Below are 15,594 nucleotides of genomic sequence, written 5' to 3' on the forward strand. Positions count from 1 at the left end.
GTCCGCAACATCCTCCCCCTCGTGCAGCTAAGCACAAACTGGTTATTCAAACCAAGGTCAGTCAAGGCCTTAGGTGGAGAGCCTAACCAGCTTTCGTACGGGTCAGTGTAGCGTTCCCCCTGCTGTTGCAACGTCCACTACCCTTATCGCGCCATTGAATTGACAATGGCTTCTGCCTCGGCTAGTAAACTGCTTAGGGTTTCTTCTTTCGGAGCTCGTTCGGTTAATGTTGCGTTCAGATCCACCTTTACTGATCGCACAGATCCACCTTTACTGATCGCACCAAGCGCTCCCAACATCCTCCAAAATTAGGTGTCGCAGGTGGGGTGAACTTCGCGAGTATACCTTGAGTGCTTGTGAAATCTTCGACATTTTCTCCGTAGAACTCTGAGAATGCGATTGGCACCCACAAAGCAGGTTCCGTTGTCCGAGAAAACAGTATTTGGAGAGCCCCGTCATGCAATGAACCTTCTAATAGCCATGATAGCAAAGTCAGTTGATAGACTATCTACCATCTCTAGGTGAAGAGCTCTGACAGTTAAACAGGTGAAAAGGGCCATATAACGTTTTTCATGCCTGCGCCCGATAGTGACGCTTATGGGGCCGAAGTAGCCCAGGACTGTTAAAGTAAAAGGCTGTCGATGGTGAGCTAATCTTTCAGGTGGCGGATCGCCTGTTTTCGGGTTCATCGGCAAGGACTTTCTAATTCTGCAGAGTAAACACTCTTTAGCTACTGTTCTCACTGTGTTCCTCAGCCCTAACAACCAGTATTTTTGTCTTAATTCGTTCACGACTAGTTCATAATTTGCATGACCCGCTTTTCTATGATAAAACTGTACCAATAAACGTACAATTGGGTGACGACCGTCAAGAAGGATGGGAAAGCGTGTGTCAGGATCAATGCCTTCTGCGGCTTTAATTCTTCCGGCTAACCGTAGTAATTTGTCCTCTCCCAAAGCGGGTGACAGTTTTCTAAGACGACTGTTCGGAGGAATAGGCTTCGAATTCAGGACATGAAGAAATTCTATGGAAAAGCTCTCGAGCTGTGTTCGTTGCAGAATTTGCCTTTCAGCGGCCTTTATTAAATCTGCACTAAGAGGTGGTAGGGTAGTGGACGCTGAAGGATGGCGGGCACAAACAACATCGCCTTTCAATTTAGAATTTCTAAAGGAAGCCAAAATTACACCAAACTTTGCCGCAGCTTGAAGTACCCGGGCTGTGGCACGTAATAAGCGCTGCCAATTACTAAAATTGGCAAAAATAGCTGTGACAGGTGTCGGTAACTCTTCGACAAAGGAAGTTAGTCCGACCAACTCAAAACTATTGGTCTTGAGTTCATCGGTATTTGGTGAGGCATACCTCGGCTCTGTAGGCCAGTCCTCAAAGGATTTAAATAGAAAAGATGGTCCGCGAAACCATCTGTGGGACGCGTCGAGGTTAATTGATCGCGTTCTGGTAGCGTCATCAGCAACATTCAAGTCTGTTGGTACCCATCGCCAGTCTCTGACGCAAGAGTTTTCAATAATTTCGCCTAAACGATGGGCAACAAAAGGCTTAAAAGAGCGCGCGTCACTACGTAACCACTGAAGGACTGTCATAGAATCAGTCCAAAAGAAGGTATGTGTCGGTTGTTTTCTATGACTGTCCTTAATGGTGACCGCGAGACGAGAAGCTATTAAAGCGGCCTGGAGCTCTAAACGTGGGATAGAGGTAGGTTTCAAGGGTGTAACTCTTGCCTTACTAGAGATGAGAGAAAGCTCGATGCTGCCGTCTGAGTACAAAAGACGCCAATAAGCGACACATGCGTACGCGAGCTCACTTGCATCAGCAAAAACGTGTAACTCCCTTTGAGTTGGTTCAGAGTTTTTAAAGTTAGAATACCAACGTGGAATTTCCAAAGATGTTACTTTTGACAACTCCTGAAACCAATCAGACCACCTTAATGCTTCCGTGGGTTGGAACTCGGTGTCCCAGTCGACATTAGACCTCCACGTTTGTTGAAATAATATTCGACCCTTTACAACTATTGGAGCGTCCTTATCTTGCTCCCTGATCCTTACTTGAGGGAACATTTACCAGATATCAGCAGCGAGAGCAATACGGCCCTCGCGGAACCGAAGTAAAATACCTAACAAGGGCTGAAGCAGATCTGGACCAGGTAGCAACAAAGAGTTTAGGCTGACGCCCTCATTCGTGGTTGCGGCGTCGTGAACTACACGAAGCTTACGTTTCCAAGGGTGGTACACGCCAAAATGGGATAAATAGAGCCTCCTAAAAGAAGATATAGAATTACGTACCTTATTCGTTATCGTAATTAATTCTTTTAAGTAATTTCCCAAACGTGGTAAATTTTTTAGAGCGGAGACTTCCTTAAATACTAAAGTCTCAGGGCGGGCGAAGTTCTCCTCCAGAGCTCTAATTATATCGGTCGGGTCGTCTGTAGCCAGCAACAGTGACGCGACTGCATCTCGGGCCGCGCCGCGAAGTGCATTTTGTAACCTACTAATATTTTCAATATCTGAAAAACTGCTTTTGGTTAAATCAAAAATACGTTTAAAATGTAGCCATGTTAAGGCGTCTCCGTTGAAAGGAAACAATTCTATCTTATGTTTATGACGGTGCGAAGTAGCAAGCGCCTTGGCCGCAGCTGCAGTGTCAGCAACAGCTTGAAGCAGGCTACTCTGATCAAGCTCCGTGGATATGAGCGGTCGCGTTAACACGGCCGCCTCGGACGCTTTTGTGACGTTTGAAAGTTGCTTCTGAAGAACAAAACGGTTAATAGGGGATGCAGTTGACCCAGTGGCCGGCAGAGATGCCTGGTGGCCGGGAGGCGGAACCATTAATGGCTCGCGCCCTACTGCGGGAATGCCTCTATTACCTGTATCTTCGCCAACGCATAGCACGGCCGCCTCGGACGGCCTCGTGACGTTTGAAAGTTGCTTCTGGTGAAAAAAACGGTTAATAGGGGATGCAGTTGACCCAGTGGCCGGCAGAGATGCCTGGTGGCCGGGAAGCGGAACGACTAATTGCTCGCGCCCTACTGCGGGGATGCCTCTAAAAACTGTATTTTCGCCAACGCATAGCACGGACACGTTGGATGCTTTAGTGACGTTTAAAAGTTGCTTCTGAAGAATAAAACGGTTAATAGGGGATGCAGTTGACCCAGTGGCCGGCAGAGATGCCTGGTGGCCGGGAGGCGGAACCACTAATGGCTCGCGCCCTACTGCGGGAATGCCTCTATTACCTGTATCTTCGCCAATGCAAACTGGCTGTCCTAAACTTTGTACCCATCTTTCTGTTCTTTCCACACTTACTTTGGCAGAACCACTGTGACTGCTGCGACTTGAAGCGGCTTCCGCGTCGAGAGCGGCAAGTTCGGCCTGCAGTTCGCCCTCCTCTGCCTGCTGACGGAGTGCTGCCAGCCGACTTTCTCGTTGCCTCTCGCGTTCGGCCAGCTGCCTCTCACGTTCGGCCAGCTGCCTCTCGCGTTCGGCCAGCTGTAGCTCACGCTGTCTCTCATTTTCAGCGAGATCCTGCTCGTGCTCAAGACGTCGGCGCAAGGCGAGGGCCTCTAGGGCGGCCTTTTGAGCCTTAATTATGGACGACGAGCGTGGTGATTTTGACGTAGACGTCTCTCTCGGGGCAACGTTGTATACGAGTACATGCTGGGAACCAGTACTAGTCGCTTGGTTTGACGGCATAATTTTACTTTTACTGCGGGTGATCATTAAGTGAGAAATAAAATAAAATAAAGTAGTGAAAATGAAAGCAAATACTACGAAATGAATGAATAACTAAAGTTACGTAATGAAAAATAGGTACGCTGGAAACTTACGGGTGAAGGACCAAAATGAAACGAACAAAATGAAATGAACAAACCAATTACTCTGCAAATGACTATATTTAAATAAATAACAAATAATTAACAAACAGAAAGAAAAAGGGTATTCGACAGCCAAACGTCAAGAAGAAATATATCAATGTGAATGTCAATAATAGAAAACTACATAAGCTATCAAAATAGCAAAAAGGTCCGCAACAAATAGTTTGGGAGATATTAAATAATTAAAAACTACGCGCATTCGAAAAATGCTAGTGCGGCGCGCGGCTGGACCAAATTAAAGGTACGCTACGATGTATTAGTTCGGTAATTTTCAATTTGTATACCGATTTTGATAATTATTTCATTGTTTAAAGGATAAGTGGTTATCTGCTGCATTCTAAATTAGTTTTTGAATTGAAATACACACATATCAAATAGGAAAGTCCTTTTCTTTATTTGTCTTATTTATGTCTTTATACGTATTAACGAAATTTGTAATTGAACTTCAAATTCACTAAAAATTGTGAAATAAAACAAAAATTTTAAGAAAAAAAAATAGCCGACTTCAAAAAAAAACAATCTCAAACAAAATGCACTGAAAAGTAACCTAAAAAAACCAATTTCAAACAAAATACACTCAAAAGTAACATAAAAAAACAATTTCAAACAAAATGCACTCAAAAGTAACCTAAAAAAAACCAATTCAAACAAAATGCATTCAAAAGTAACATAAAAAAACAATTTCAAACAAAATTCACTAAAAAGAAACAAAATAATGTCATGAAAACTCTCTAAACTCTAGTAGTTGCTCTCGTTGCGCTCTCTAATAGTAGGGGCTCAGTTTTCCGCAACTCCACGACAAGCGCGTATTTTGCGTGTCTCTAAACTCTAAAGAAAGTTCTCTTCTTTCTTGTAACATGTCTATATTGTATAATTATTGTTATTTTGGAGTCGGTTTCGGCCTAAGTAGGGACATAAACGTAAGTATGTCTAATACATCTCAAATATAAAATGTCATCTATTTACTTCGGCCGACACCGACTGCGAAATAACAATAATTATACAATATAGACATGTTACAAGAAAGAAGAGAACTTTCTTTAGAGTTTAGAGACACGCAAAATACGCGCTTGTCGTGGAGTTGCGGAAAACTGAGCCCCTACTATTAGAGAGCGCAACGAGAGCAACTACTAGAGTTTAGAGAGTTTTCATGACATTATTTTGTTTCTTTTTAGTGAATTTTGTTTGAAATTGTTTTTTTATGTTACTTTTGAATGCATTTTGTTTGAATTGGTTTTTTTTAGGTTACTTTTGAGTGCATTTTGTTTGAAATTGTTTTTTTATGTTACTTTTGAGTGTATTTTGTTTGAAATTGGTTTTTTTAGGTTACTTTTCAGTGCATTTTGTTTGAGATTGTTTTTTTTTGAAGTCGGCTATTTTTTTTTTTAAATGACAAAACATTAGCCTAAAATGAAAAAAAAAACAATTGAATCTTCAAATTGCTAAATTTTCGTAGTATTTTTTATTTGTTACTGGGTCTGGTCGACACAAACTTTTCTCTAAGTTGTTTGTTTTGGTGGAACTAGTGACTTTTGAGAAATGGGATTTTCAGATGATTGGATTGTTATTAAAGGTGTCGACGAAATAGATTGTGTACTGTTAGGATTAATTACTACGGAATGTCTATTAAGATTTCCTTCTTCGCCTTCAAAGAGTATTTCATTTATGAACTTTTCTGCTAATCGTCGTTGGTTTGCAGTCATCCGTTCCAGTTTGTAGGCCCAGTTTGTAGCCATTACTTCATATTCATTTTCTGGCCTTTTGACATGGTCTCGGTCTAACATCATAAAGTTATGTTGGGAATCGTCCTTTTTTTTCTTTTTTCGTTGCACTGGTTGTGAGGATTTTAAAGGTGATGAGATTGATGAATGTGACGATGACGATTCCTATAAACACAAGATAAGGTTACGCCAACAGTTTGGAGTTACACCAAAGCTTGATAATTCCATTGGTACTGAAAACGGAAACTAGTACATATGTATATGCGCATATGGGTAAGACCACGGATCAAAAATCGTAAGTGTCAAAAAATCACGTATGTAACGTGAAAGTAAATAAATCTTTTACCCCACCGCATCGTTAAAGTGACGAGTTACACCTACCACCAAATAGGAAAATAATTTATCATTTTGATCGTCATGAAACGCACTTTCTATAGGTATGACTTTAGCAGTTGTAAGTTTTATACTTTTTGAGAAAATCGGATTAGAGTTCAAAAGTAGCGGGTGGCCCGGTTTATTTGCTTTCCTGTGTAGACAGAACGCAAACGCAAAAGACGTTAGCGTTATCGTGCAGTCAAATAGCGACTGACAACAAAAATAAAAGTGATCGATTCCTACCTTCATTTGGTGGCACCACTGACATGATACAATAATAAACAATTCTTTTAGTTACCTGTTGATCTAATATGATGCTAATTTCTTTCTCCCCATCCTCTCCATCTTCTTCATGTAGAAATTGTAAATGATTATAGTACCATAATGACGGTACATATGAATCCTGGGAACCAGAAGCCATGGACTTTATAATTTTGTTCTCTTCACGCTTGTAACTGGTACGCAAAATGTTTATTTTTTTCTTCACGTCGTTCTCAGTAATGTTTGGGCGAATCATCTTCAACAAATTTGTCATTTTCGTTAATGCTATTTTTCTTTTGTGCTTGTCTGTGTAATCTCGCGATTTTGTGTTCCATAACGTTGGCAACTCTCGGTAAATTGATATAAAATACGAAGTGAATTCTCTTTCTGACAAACACAGAGCATCTTCCATATTTGTGCCGCAAAATGCCGAAACGTTCTCCATGTTACCGATAAACGAACGAATTGAATTAAAATTTGTCAAACACTAAGGTCAAACATGAGGACTGCCAAAAAACTTCATCTTAAATACATTCAAACTCGTCAAACACGTGTTTGATAAACGCCCATCAAAACAAAACTGCTGGTGCTGCAGCTAGACGTGTGTAAATCAGACCTGAACCAGTTCAAAAGTTCGAGTCACAGATTTGTACCGTTGAGCTGCTGCTCAACAACTAAATTGGCAGCTCACAGCTCAACGCCATGTATAATAACTACTTACTTTAACTACGTGAGCCGCCGAGTAGTTATAGTTAGAGTAGTTATAGTTTTTTTTGTACTATAACTACGTGAGCCGCCGAGACTTGAGCTGCTTGGTGACTCACAGTTCGCAGCTCTAAACATAGATCATAGCTCAACCGGTGAGAGGCACTCCTATCGCCATTCTGTCAGATAATGTACTTTGACAATTTGACTTTGACATTACTAATTTATTTTATGTTTATAAATTTTCAAACAAACCTTTTTTCAGATCTCTATTATCTAAATACAATCGTTAAAATATCAAAATTAGTAACTTTTAAGCAAAACATTTTCTAGAAAGTAAAGTAAACCACATTTATGAAAAATATGCCGGTTGAATTAAATAGTTTAACTGAAGGATGGCTCGAATTAGAAAGTGATCCTGGACTGTTTACTTTGCTATTGGAAGATTTTGGCGTAAAAGGAGTTCAAGTGGAAGAAATTTATGACTTACATAAGCCTTTGGAAAGTCCTGTGTATGGATTTATCTTTTTATTCAGATGGATAGAAGAAAGGCGTTCGCGTCGAAAATTTGTCGAACAAATAGAAAGCTTCGTACGTGATGAGGAGACTATCAATAATATATTTTTTGCACAACAGATGGTCCCGAACAGTTGCGCGACTCATGCGCTTCTTTCTATTTTATTAAACTGTCCTAATCTTCACTTAGGAGAAACCCTAAGTAGACTAAAGGTATGTGGTAAAAAAAAATCAATTTTATGCTATACATTACAATTTTATTCATAACTAAATCTATAAATCTATTATTTAAATTAGAAATATTGTAACTAATTTGAATGTTACTCTTCAAGCATCATACATTAGGTATGAATCCAGAAAATAAAGGTTGGGCGATAGGCAACACTCCTGAGTTAGCTTGTGCACATAACTCTCATGCCATCCCACAAGCAAGGAAAAAGGCTGATAAAAATGCTGGGGTATCCACTGGACGATTTACAGGTATTATTTTTGAAATATAACTCACTTTAAAGACAAATATAAAAATTCTTATTGTTGGTTTCTGAGACCTTAGTCACTGTATATAATTCTGTATTTTTCAAAGACAATGTGAGGGACGACAATATTTTTTACACAGGGATCTTGGTCTCGAAAACCAATGATTAGTCAGATCAGTTGACAGAGTCTTAAATACCATCTATCCAATCTTGAAGATTGGCATTGGATTGCTTAATTGGTGTTCTTCTGCTGCTCATATCCTTGCTCAATCTAATATGTAACATTCTCGTGTCACAGTTTTCGTCGCCGTACTCCTTCGAAACGGCTTGACGGATTCTCATGAAATTTTTTGAGCATATTCAGTAGGTCTGAGAATCAGCCAACATCTACTTTTCATTTTTTTTTAACTGCGCGCGGACGGAGTCGCGGGCGACAGCTTTCCATTTTTTTCCATTTTTTTGTTGTAAATTCAGTTCAAAGTTGAATTCAATAAAAATTAGAAATAACATGTCATTTGTTTTCAATAGATTTATTTTAGAAAGTTTCTGTGTTTAAATTGATAATGCAAACATTTCTGTTTTACGAGCAGACATGTTTAAGTTCTGATTACAACTTTATAAAGGTAAAATTGTTTTAATACATTTATTATAATTTCTCATTTCAATTGAATCCAACTATACATATTGTAGAAAAATTGAAAGACATTGAACAAGGATAGTAACTTGATTATTTTAAAACTTCCGTCTAATTAGGTGAGGCTTACCATTTTGTGAGCTTTGTACCAATCAATGGTCATCTGTTTGAGTTGGATGGGCTGAAGCCATATCCCACAGACCACGGACCCTGGGCGGGTGATGAGGACTGGACTGATAAATTTCGAAGGGTAATGGCAGAGAGACTTGGTAGAGATGCTGGTGAGCAGGTGCATGATATCAGGTAATTATTTATTAGAGCTATTTTTTACTAACTGTTTTCTTCAATAAAGTAAAGCTTAGTATAATAGCAGAAGATATTAGAAAATTAAATGTAGCTTAGATTTTAGATTAGTCACTTTTTCTGAGTATTACTGTGAGTTTGCAATGCCCAAACATTTGTACTAAAACAAGTTTTCTTATTTTAAAACAATGAAAGTTATGTTAATATTTTATAGACATTGAAAAAAAAATGTTTTCAGATTCAACTTAATGGCTGTTGTTCCGGATAGACGAATAGCTCTGACACAGAAGTTGCAATCACTTGAAATGAACCAGAAAAGGGTAAAGGAAGCTATTTCAAAGATAAGCAAACATTTGCGACATATGTTGAGCAAAAACAGAGAGTTGAACGGTGAGTTACTGAGAAATCCTTTTTTTCTTATCTGATAGTAGATTATAGATATAATAAAATATGTATTTTTTCAGAAGATACAGCATCTCAAGTGAGCAGTGATAGCTTGATAGATACAATACAGATTACAGAGGAGGCAATACTAAATGCCATTGAATCATCACAGGCTCAAACATTTGACATTGACTACACACATCCCATCACTATTGAAATTGGAGCTTCAGATAGACCACAGCAGGATAATAGCTTGGCATTAGGTACAAATTATAGTTACACTAACTGTCGCTCGCGACTCCGTCTGTGCGGAGTTAAAAACAACTTTATTTGCCTACGCATTCTTTTAGGCTATGTTCTACATCTATGACAAATTTTAGCTAGATCCATGCAGCTGCACTGGAGATACTTTTTAACAAACATCCATCCTTCCATACATCTAAACATTCACATCTATATATATATATATAAAAGAAAGTCGTGTTAGTTACACTATTTATAACTCAAGAACGGCTGAATTGATTTGACTGAAAATTAGTGGGCAGGTAGCTTAGAACCAGGAAATGGACATAGGATAATTTTTACGGACGGAGTCGCGGGTAAAAGCTAGTTTATAATATTAGTAAGAAGTAAGATTGATGTATGTTCTGTTTTGATCTACTGACTTCTAAATGTCTTCTTTCAGTAGGGAGTTTCATTTGTTTTATATTCTTTTGTGGGATACCAGTACAGGTTTTTTTCTAACTTATTACTATTTTGTATGTTTTGTTGAATATAATAATGTTGTTTATTTCAGTTGATCCAGTAGAACAAGGGGACACTGTTAAGTTTGTAACTTTAAACAGAGAGTGTCAGATCTTGGATGATGTAAGTATATTCTAAGTTAATAACATTATATAAAATTATTGAGGCATCAATAATGTGAACGATAAGCTGTTTAAGTGATGACATTGTTCTGATAATTTTTTTATGTCAGATTTATCCAACGTCAACGTCAGCGCTGGTACGAAGTAATGACATGGCAGTACTAGTGTATTGTGAAGGCGCAGCGGCCGAGCAACCTTTCCGGCTCAAGAAGTTGTTGCTGACCCAGCCCGAGCTCGCATTGCTCATGGCCAACATCGTCGCTGAAGTGCAAGCGTGTCAGCAGGCTCTTAATGATGAAAATGACAAGCGAGATATGTATAAGGTATTATTAAATATTATTTTACTGTGTACTGTGTTCTATGGGTTTTTCTCTTATTGTAACCTCTTTCTGACCTTTCATTTCTTATTATACTCTATGGTAAATATTTATGAAAATGATTGTCTCTAGTATGTTTATTGTTTAGGTGGACGACTGTCGGCGTACGCACAACTACGACGAGTTCATCTGCACATTCCTGTCAATGTTGGCGGAGCGCGGAGCCCTAGCCGAGCTGGTGGCGGCGCAGCTGGAGCGCGGCCGCAGCACCCGTACGCGGCGACGTCGTCCGCGACCTCGCCCCCGAGCTAGGCCTAGACCACGTCCACGGGGACGCAAGTGACATTTAGTGCAATGATAGTGCCAGTTATATAAGTGATGTGTGCAGTGTGAAGACATTCTGAATAGTGTCACAACACAAGTGAGTACGCTTTCCGAATTTTTCTCTGTAAAATTTTGTCATATTTTGTTTGCGTGACATATTTCTATTGCTTAATCCTTATTTATTATAATTTGAGTAATGAAAATGTTTTAAACTATGATATGTAACGAAATAAAACAATATATAAAAACGAATGTTTTATTAATGTCTACGAACAGCGCCGTATTTACATTGTGGTTATATTGTTAAAGAAATGTAACAATAACAATATTTTATGCATGCACATGCACTGAGGTCAATACCAAGACACGTTACTCGCGTACAAACTGCGCTCCTTATAACATAACCTCTCAACTGCAATGAATTATCACAACACTATGGTAAATTAAAAAACGCAAAAGTCAAATGCCCTCTTGTTTAATTAGTTTTGGAATAACATAAAAAAATTGGATAAATTTTTATATATAATTACATAGATTAAGGGCTGACTGTTAACTAGAAATACAATTAAACACAAGATATTATGTAAGCGATAGCCTAGTAAAATCTAGAACAAATATTATTTACTCAAATACAAAGGCAGGAAAATATGAATACAAATCACATTATATTATTTTATTGAGAAATATTGTAATGGATTCAATAAATTTTTAATAGTAAATACTATTAAAAATAAATTAAAATTAATAATTTATATTAATCAAATATAACCTCATTTTAAAATGAATACATATTCCAGTAATATAGAAGATTAAAAGATAACATTAGAGTATCCAAATGTTGTACTACAGAAATCCTACATCATGAAAATACTTCATAGCACCTTTAAATTAAAGCATAAATAACAAAAGCAGCTAAGACCTTACTTCTTCGTCAATATTATTTTAACATGGCTATTCTATTTCTATAGAAACAGTAATAAATATTATATTGCAATTTAATATTCAACAGTGAAATTTGTTCAAATAACCAGAAAACATACTTTTTATATTTTCAGCTTTTATTACAATATGCTTCAATTATAATGATGATTTTCATATAGATATAAGTTACTATGTAAAGTCTATAACCACAAATATAGTCGAACCTAGATAAGCGAGAGTTCAAGGGACCACAATATTTCTCTCCCTCATATCCCATAGATCTTAACTCAGTTTCTCGCTTATGAAGATTGTCCATTCAGACTTGACAATGACCCTCGCTTATAGAGGTTAAACTGTTTACACCATAAGTTTACTGGTAACTTTTAATTAGTTAAGAGGCTATTCTTTAATCAAGCATAATGTTTGAACGCGCAGTATTGATCAATATATAACATTAGATAAAATTGTGATTCATTTAAAATATCTAGGCACAAGCATTTCGTTTATAATAATTATAATTACCTTTAATTTGTATTGCATCAAGAAGGCAAGTGACATTGACATACACATGATATCACAGACTAACTGAAACTTGACGTCGGGGAACTTACAAACACTACATTATGGCACTAACACACTGGATCACAAAACAAACGGGCAACTAATAATTATTGACACTTGCACCTCACTGATACACGTAACAACATTCCATAAAGGCAATAAATAACAGCTAAAAAACGAAACCGGTTCACTTGTTACATTTCAATGACAATATAATCTCATCTACGTCTATGGGCATTTCAACAATATATTCCCGCACTATGAAAAAAAAAAGAAATAATACTAGATAATATAACAATTGATATAATTCATTTTGTGTTTGAATAAAGGACAAAATGGCAGTAGCACCAGTGGCATGACAGAACTCGCGGCCCCCGGGGGTTCACAACCGAAAATTATTGCTATTACAACTACATTAACATTGCACTACGCTGGCTGTCCGTGAATTTGCGACTCCCGAAATTGAGGCATTACCAAATAAAACCACATTTTTTTTGAGCGAAATAAAGAATCCCCATCGCTTTAGAAACCTAATTCGTTATACTTTTATTATTATAAAATAACGCTTAATTAAATTTGATCAAAATAAAATCATCGAAAATTTGACTAAAAAAAAAACAAATCTACATCAAACCTTAGCACACTATCCACTACGGCATACATTCATAGATAAGGAACAATATCATCAATCGATAATTTAAAAATAACTTCCGCCTTCAACACCGAGCACACACAAACAAATATCAATATATTCTTGTACGGCTGGCCTACACTTTTCTCATAGTATATTTTACTTCACACTTTTACTTTTTTCGCCAACGATAAATAATTAAAATATTTTTTGGATTTATATTGCACCAGATGTCACTGATATCAATCAATAAATTAATCTGAATAATTGTAAATCTAAAAACTATTCGGTATTTTTTTGTTCCGTGATACATAGCACGTACGTACTGGTTGAGGCCACGCCCACAATGACGTCACGCGTTGCTCCGCTCAGTATTGAGTAGTGAGGAGTTCGTTGCGTGTGCTCGGCTCACTAAAGCTAACTGTAGCCTAAAGAACACATTACCGGCCTAAAGGCTTCAACTGTCGCTGGCATTGACCATGTCCTTGACGTCGGTCGCGTCCGAGGACGTTGTCGGCGCGGCCACAGGCGCGGGTGACTCCTCTTTCTCCGCAACCTTCGTCAACTCGCCCAAACCCGGGATCGCCAAGTCCTTCAACTGTCTTTTCTCTATCTCCGCTTTGAATTGTTCAATGTCTTGAGGACTGAAATAATTAATGTATAAGCATACTTTAGCGCATTCTCCGAGGCTTAGGGTATATGTTACAGCTGAGAGGCGTAGCTTACCTAATCTGTACGAAGAGTATACCATTGATGAGGTTGAGCATGTCGATGACGGAGGCCATGGCGGGCGGCTGTATGTGCAGAGGTGCGGCGTGTTGCGCGTGCTGGCCGTGTGCGGCGGGACGAGCGCTCGCCTCCGCCAACCGCTTCTGCAGCACCACCGCCTGCTGCGTCAAGTGCCGCAGGCACTCCGATGATTCGCGCGTCTTCTCGTGCTTCTCACCCAACTAATGCACAAAGATACATTACATTCCAAAAAATATTGTTTATTTTCATGTGGAAATTACTGTATTTTAAGCCAGTCTTCTACACATTATGTCAAGTAGTATCAACGTAAAAATGAAAGAACTTCTTTATTTCAAGTAAATGTGAGAATATAAATGGAGATCTTACAGCATCATTTCTTCATGTATACTTTCTTTTTAATATATACTTACAAGCTGCTTGTATATGGAGTACGTCTCCTTCTCGTGGTGCAGCGCGGCGCGGAAGTCGCCGAGACAGGAGAGAGTGCGGGCCAGCAGATGACGTGCCACGGCCGCCTTCAGTGAGCGCGCGCCGTGCGAGGTGCGCGTCACCGCGAGCGCGCGCTCAGCAAACCGCAGCGACAGCTCGTACTCGCCCACCGCGTGCAAGATCAACGCTATGTTGCTCTACACATGCAATACAACAAAAGGATTTTTTTTTAAAACCCAACTCGGTAATTTCCTGAGGAATCACGTCTGGAAGTCGTTACTATAATGTTCTTATTGGATTGGAACAAATCCCTGAAAATATTGTATAAATTTCGTAAGCGTGTGTACTAACATCGAGCAGCGCCATCTCTGGGTGGTTCTCGCCGCAGACGAGCAGCGCGAGGTAGCGCGCGCGGTACAGCAACTTCAGCGCCGTGCTCACCTGCCCGTTGGCGAAGCAGTACAGCGCCAGATGAGACTGCACACACAATCACACAAAATAGACTCCCATCTGCAATACTAAATTATCTCTGACTTTTTTCAAAGAGGCAGGTTACGAATTTTTATGCATTTTGACAAAGGAGGCATTCGTTAGTTAGTATGATAAGACTAACGTATTCAGTGATGGTGTAGGGATGGTCGATGCCGTTGACGCGCTCGGACATGAGTGCGGCCTTCTGCTGGTAGGCCATGGCGTCGCGGTGGTCGCCGGTGACGTAGCAGAGACGCGCCACCATGCGCAGACACTGTGCGATCTCGCCGTGCATGGCGCCGTACACGTTGTTGAGCAAGTTGAGCGCCTCCGCTATCAGCTCGTGACCCTCCGACACCGCGCCCGACTGGATCTTGCTCTGACCCGTAGTGTAGAAGTTGTATGCGTCCGATGCCTGACCACATACACAATTTTTTTTAATTTTCATACTGTAGCACCTTACGGTACATACTATAATTTGGTTAAGACCATTGTATCTATGTTTTGACAGTTATATACACAATTTTAAATGATCGCAATACAAACTGACCCTTGGGTTGATATGTTTGACGACAGGGAAGATGTTCATAATGTCTGCGGGCGTGAAGGGCGCCTTGTTCTTGTTGTCGAAGTCGTACTCTCGCAGTAGTATCTGCAGACCCACCTTCAGCGCGAACGATCTGAACACACACGTTAAAATAACATTTACAAATTATATTTATTTAAAAAAAAATCTTAATAATTATTGGCGATGTGATGTCATACCTGAGTAAGGAAATTTTCTGCAAGCCGTGTTTCTCTATGACGACATCCATATTCTCGGCGTTTAGTTCGTAACCCCAGTATGCCTAAAAAAATAAAGTAGAGTAGTAAACACTTTAACTCATTCAGTGCCACGACTTATCGTTGGTTTCTGAGACCAAAGTCCCTGTACCGTCATCCCTGACAATGTTTGACAAAACATATATAACAATATATTTTACACAAGGATTTTTCACGAGGTTTCAGGAACTAACGATTATTTGTCAAGTTAACCAACCTATAAATACATCGTAGTATTTGTTTT

General features: G+C 39.1%; 4 protein-coding genes across 7 annotated transcripts in view; 1 reads left to right on the forward strand and 3 right to left on the reverse strand.

Moving 5' to 3' along the window:
- Positions 1-455: 455 nt before the first annotated feature.
- On the reverse strand, positions 456-2,072 carry LOC123721586. The gene has a single exon (XM_045680694.1). It carries the CDS (start codon positions 2,070-2,072, stop codon positions 456-458), a length of 1,617 nt encoding a protein of 538 aa, XP_045536650.1.
- Positions 2,073-5,270: 3,198 nt separating this feature from the next.
- Positions 5,271-7,090, reverse strand: LOC106717918. Its single transcript, XM_014511878.2, has 2 exons — positions 6,278-7,090; positions 5,271-5,769 (listed from the first exon to the last, which is right to left on the reverse strand). Exons 1-2 carry the CDS (start codon positions 6,683-6,685, stop codon positions 5,383-5,385), a joined length of 795 nt encoding a protein of 264 aa, XP_014367364.2. The 5' UTR covers positions 6,686-7,090; the 3' UTR covers positions 5,271-5,382.
- Positions 7,091-7,191: 101 nt separating this feature from the next.
- LOC106717903 (ubiquitin carboxyl-terminal hydrolase calypso) lies at positions 7,192-10,994 on the forward strand. Of its 2 annotated transcripts, none has more exons than XM_014511862.2 (8): positions 7,192-7,674; positions 7,794-7,941; positions 8,691-8,874; positions 9,113-9,264; positions 9,339-9,521; positions 10,055-10,125; positions 10,235-10,447; positions 10,590-10,994. In XM_014511862.2, exons 1-8 carry the CDS (start codon positions 7,300-7,302, stop codon positions 10,782-10,784), a joined length of 1,521 nt encoding a protein of 506 aa, XP_014367348.2. In that variant the 5' UTR covers positions 7,192-7,299; the 3' UTR covers positions 10,785-10,994. The 2 variants fall into 2 exon arrangements, with proteins under 2 accessions (XP_014367348.2, XP_014367349.2); XM_014511863.2 differs by having other exon boundaries at positions 9,342-9,521.
- Positions 10,995-12,426: 1,432 nt separating this feature from the next.
- The window catches only part of LOC106717904 (clustered mitochondria protein homolog), a 30,220-nt gene continuing 27,052 nt past the window's right edge, over positions 12,427-15,594 (reverse strand). For all 3 annotated transcript variants that reach the window (XM_045680747.1, XM_045680748.1, XM_045680746.1), the window contains 7 exons: positions 15,294-15,376; positions 15,079-15,208; positions 14,671-14,943; positions 14,409-14,534; positions 14,039-14,254; positions 13,605-13,828; positions 12,427-13,522 (listed from right to left, as the gene is read on the reverse strand). In XM_045680747.1, coding sequence (XP_045536703.1) covers positions 13,336-13,522; positions 13,605-13,828; positions 14,039-14,254; positions 14,409-14,534; positions 14,671-14,943; positions 15,079-15,208; positions 15,294-15,376 — 1,239 coding nt within the window. In that variant the 3' untranslated portion in view covers positions 12,427-13,335. The remainder of the gene's footprint in view (positions 13,523-13,604; positions 13,829-14,038; positions 14,255-14,408; positions 14,535-14,670; positions 14,944-15,078; positions 15,209-15,293; positions 15,377-15,594) is intronic.

This window comes from Papilio machaon, chromosome 13 (genome assembly GCF_912999745.1).
Source record: "Papilio machaon chromosome 13, ilPapMach1.1, whole genome shotgun sequence".
NCBI lineage: Eukaryota > Metazoa > Arthropoda > Insecta > Lepidoptera > Papilionidae > Papilio > Papilio machaon.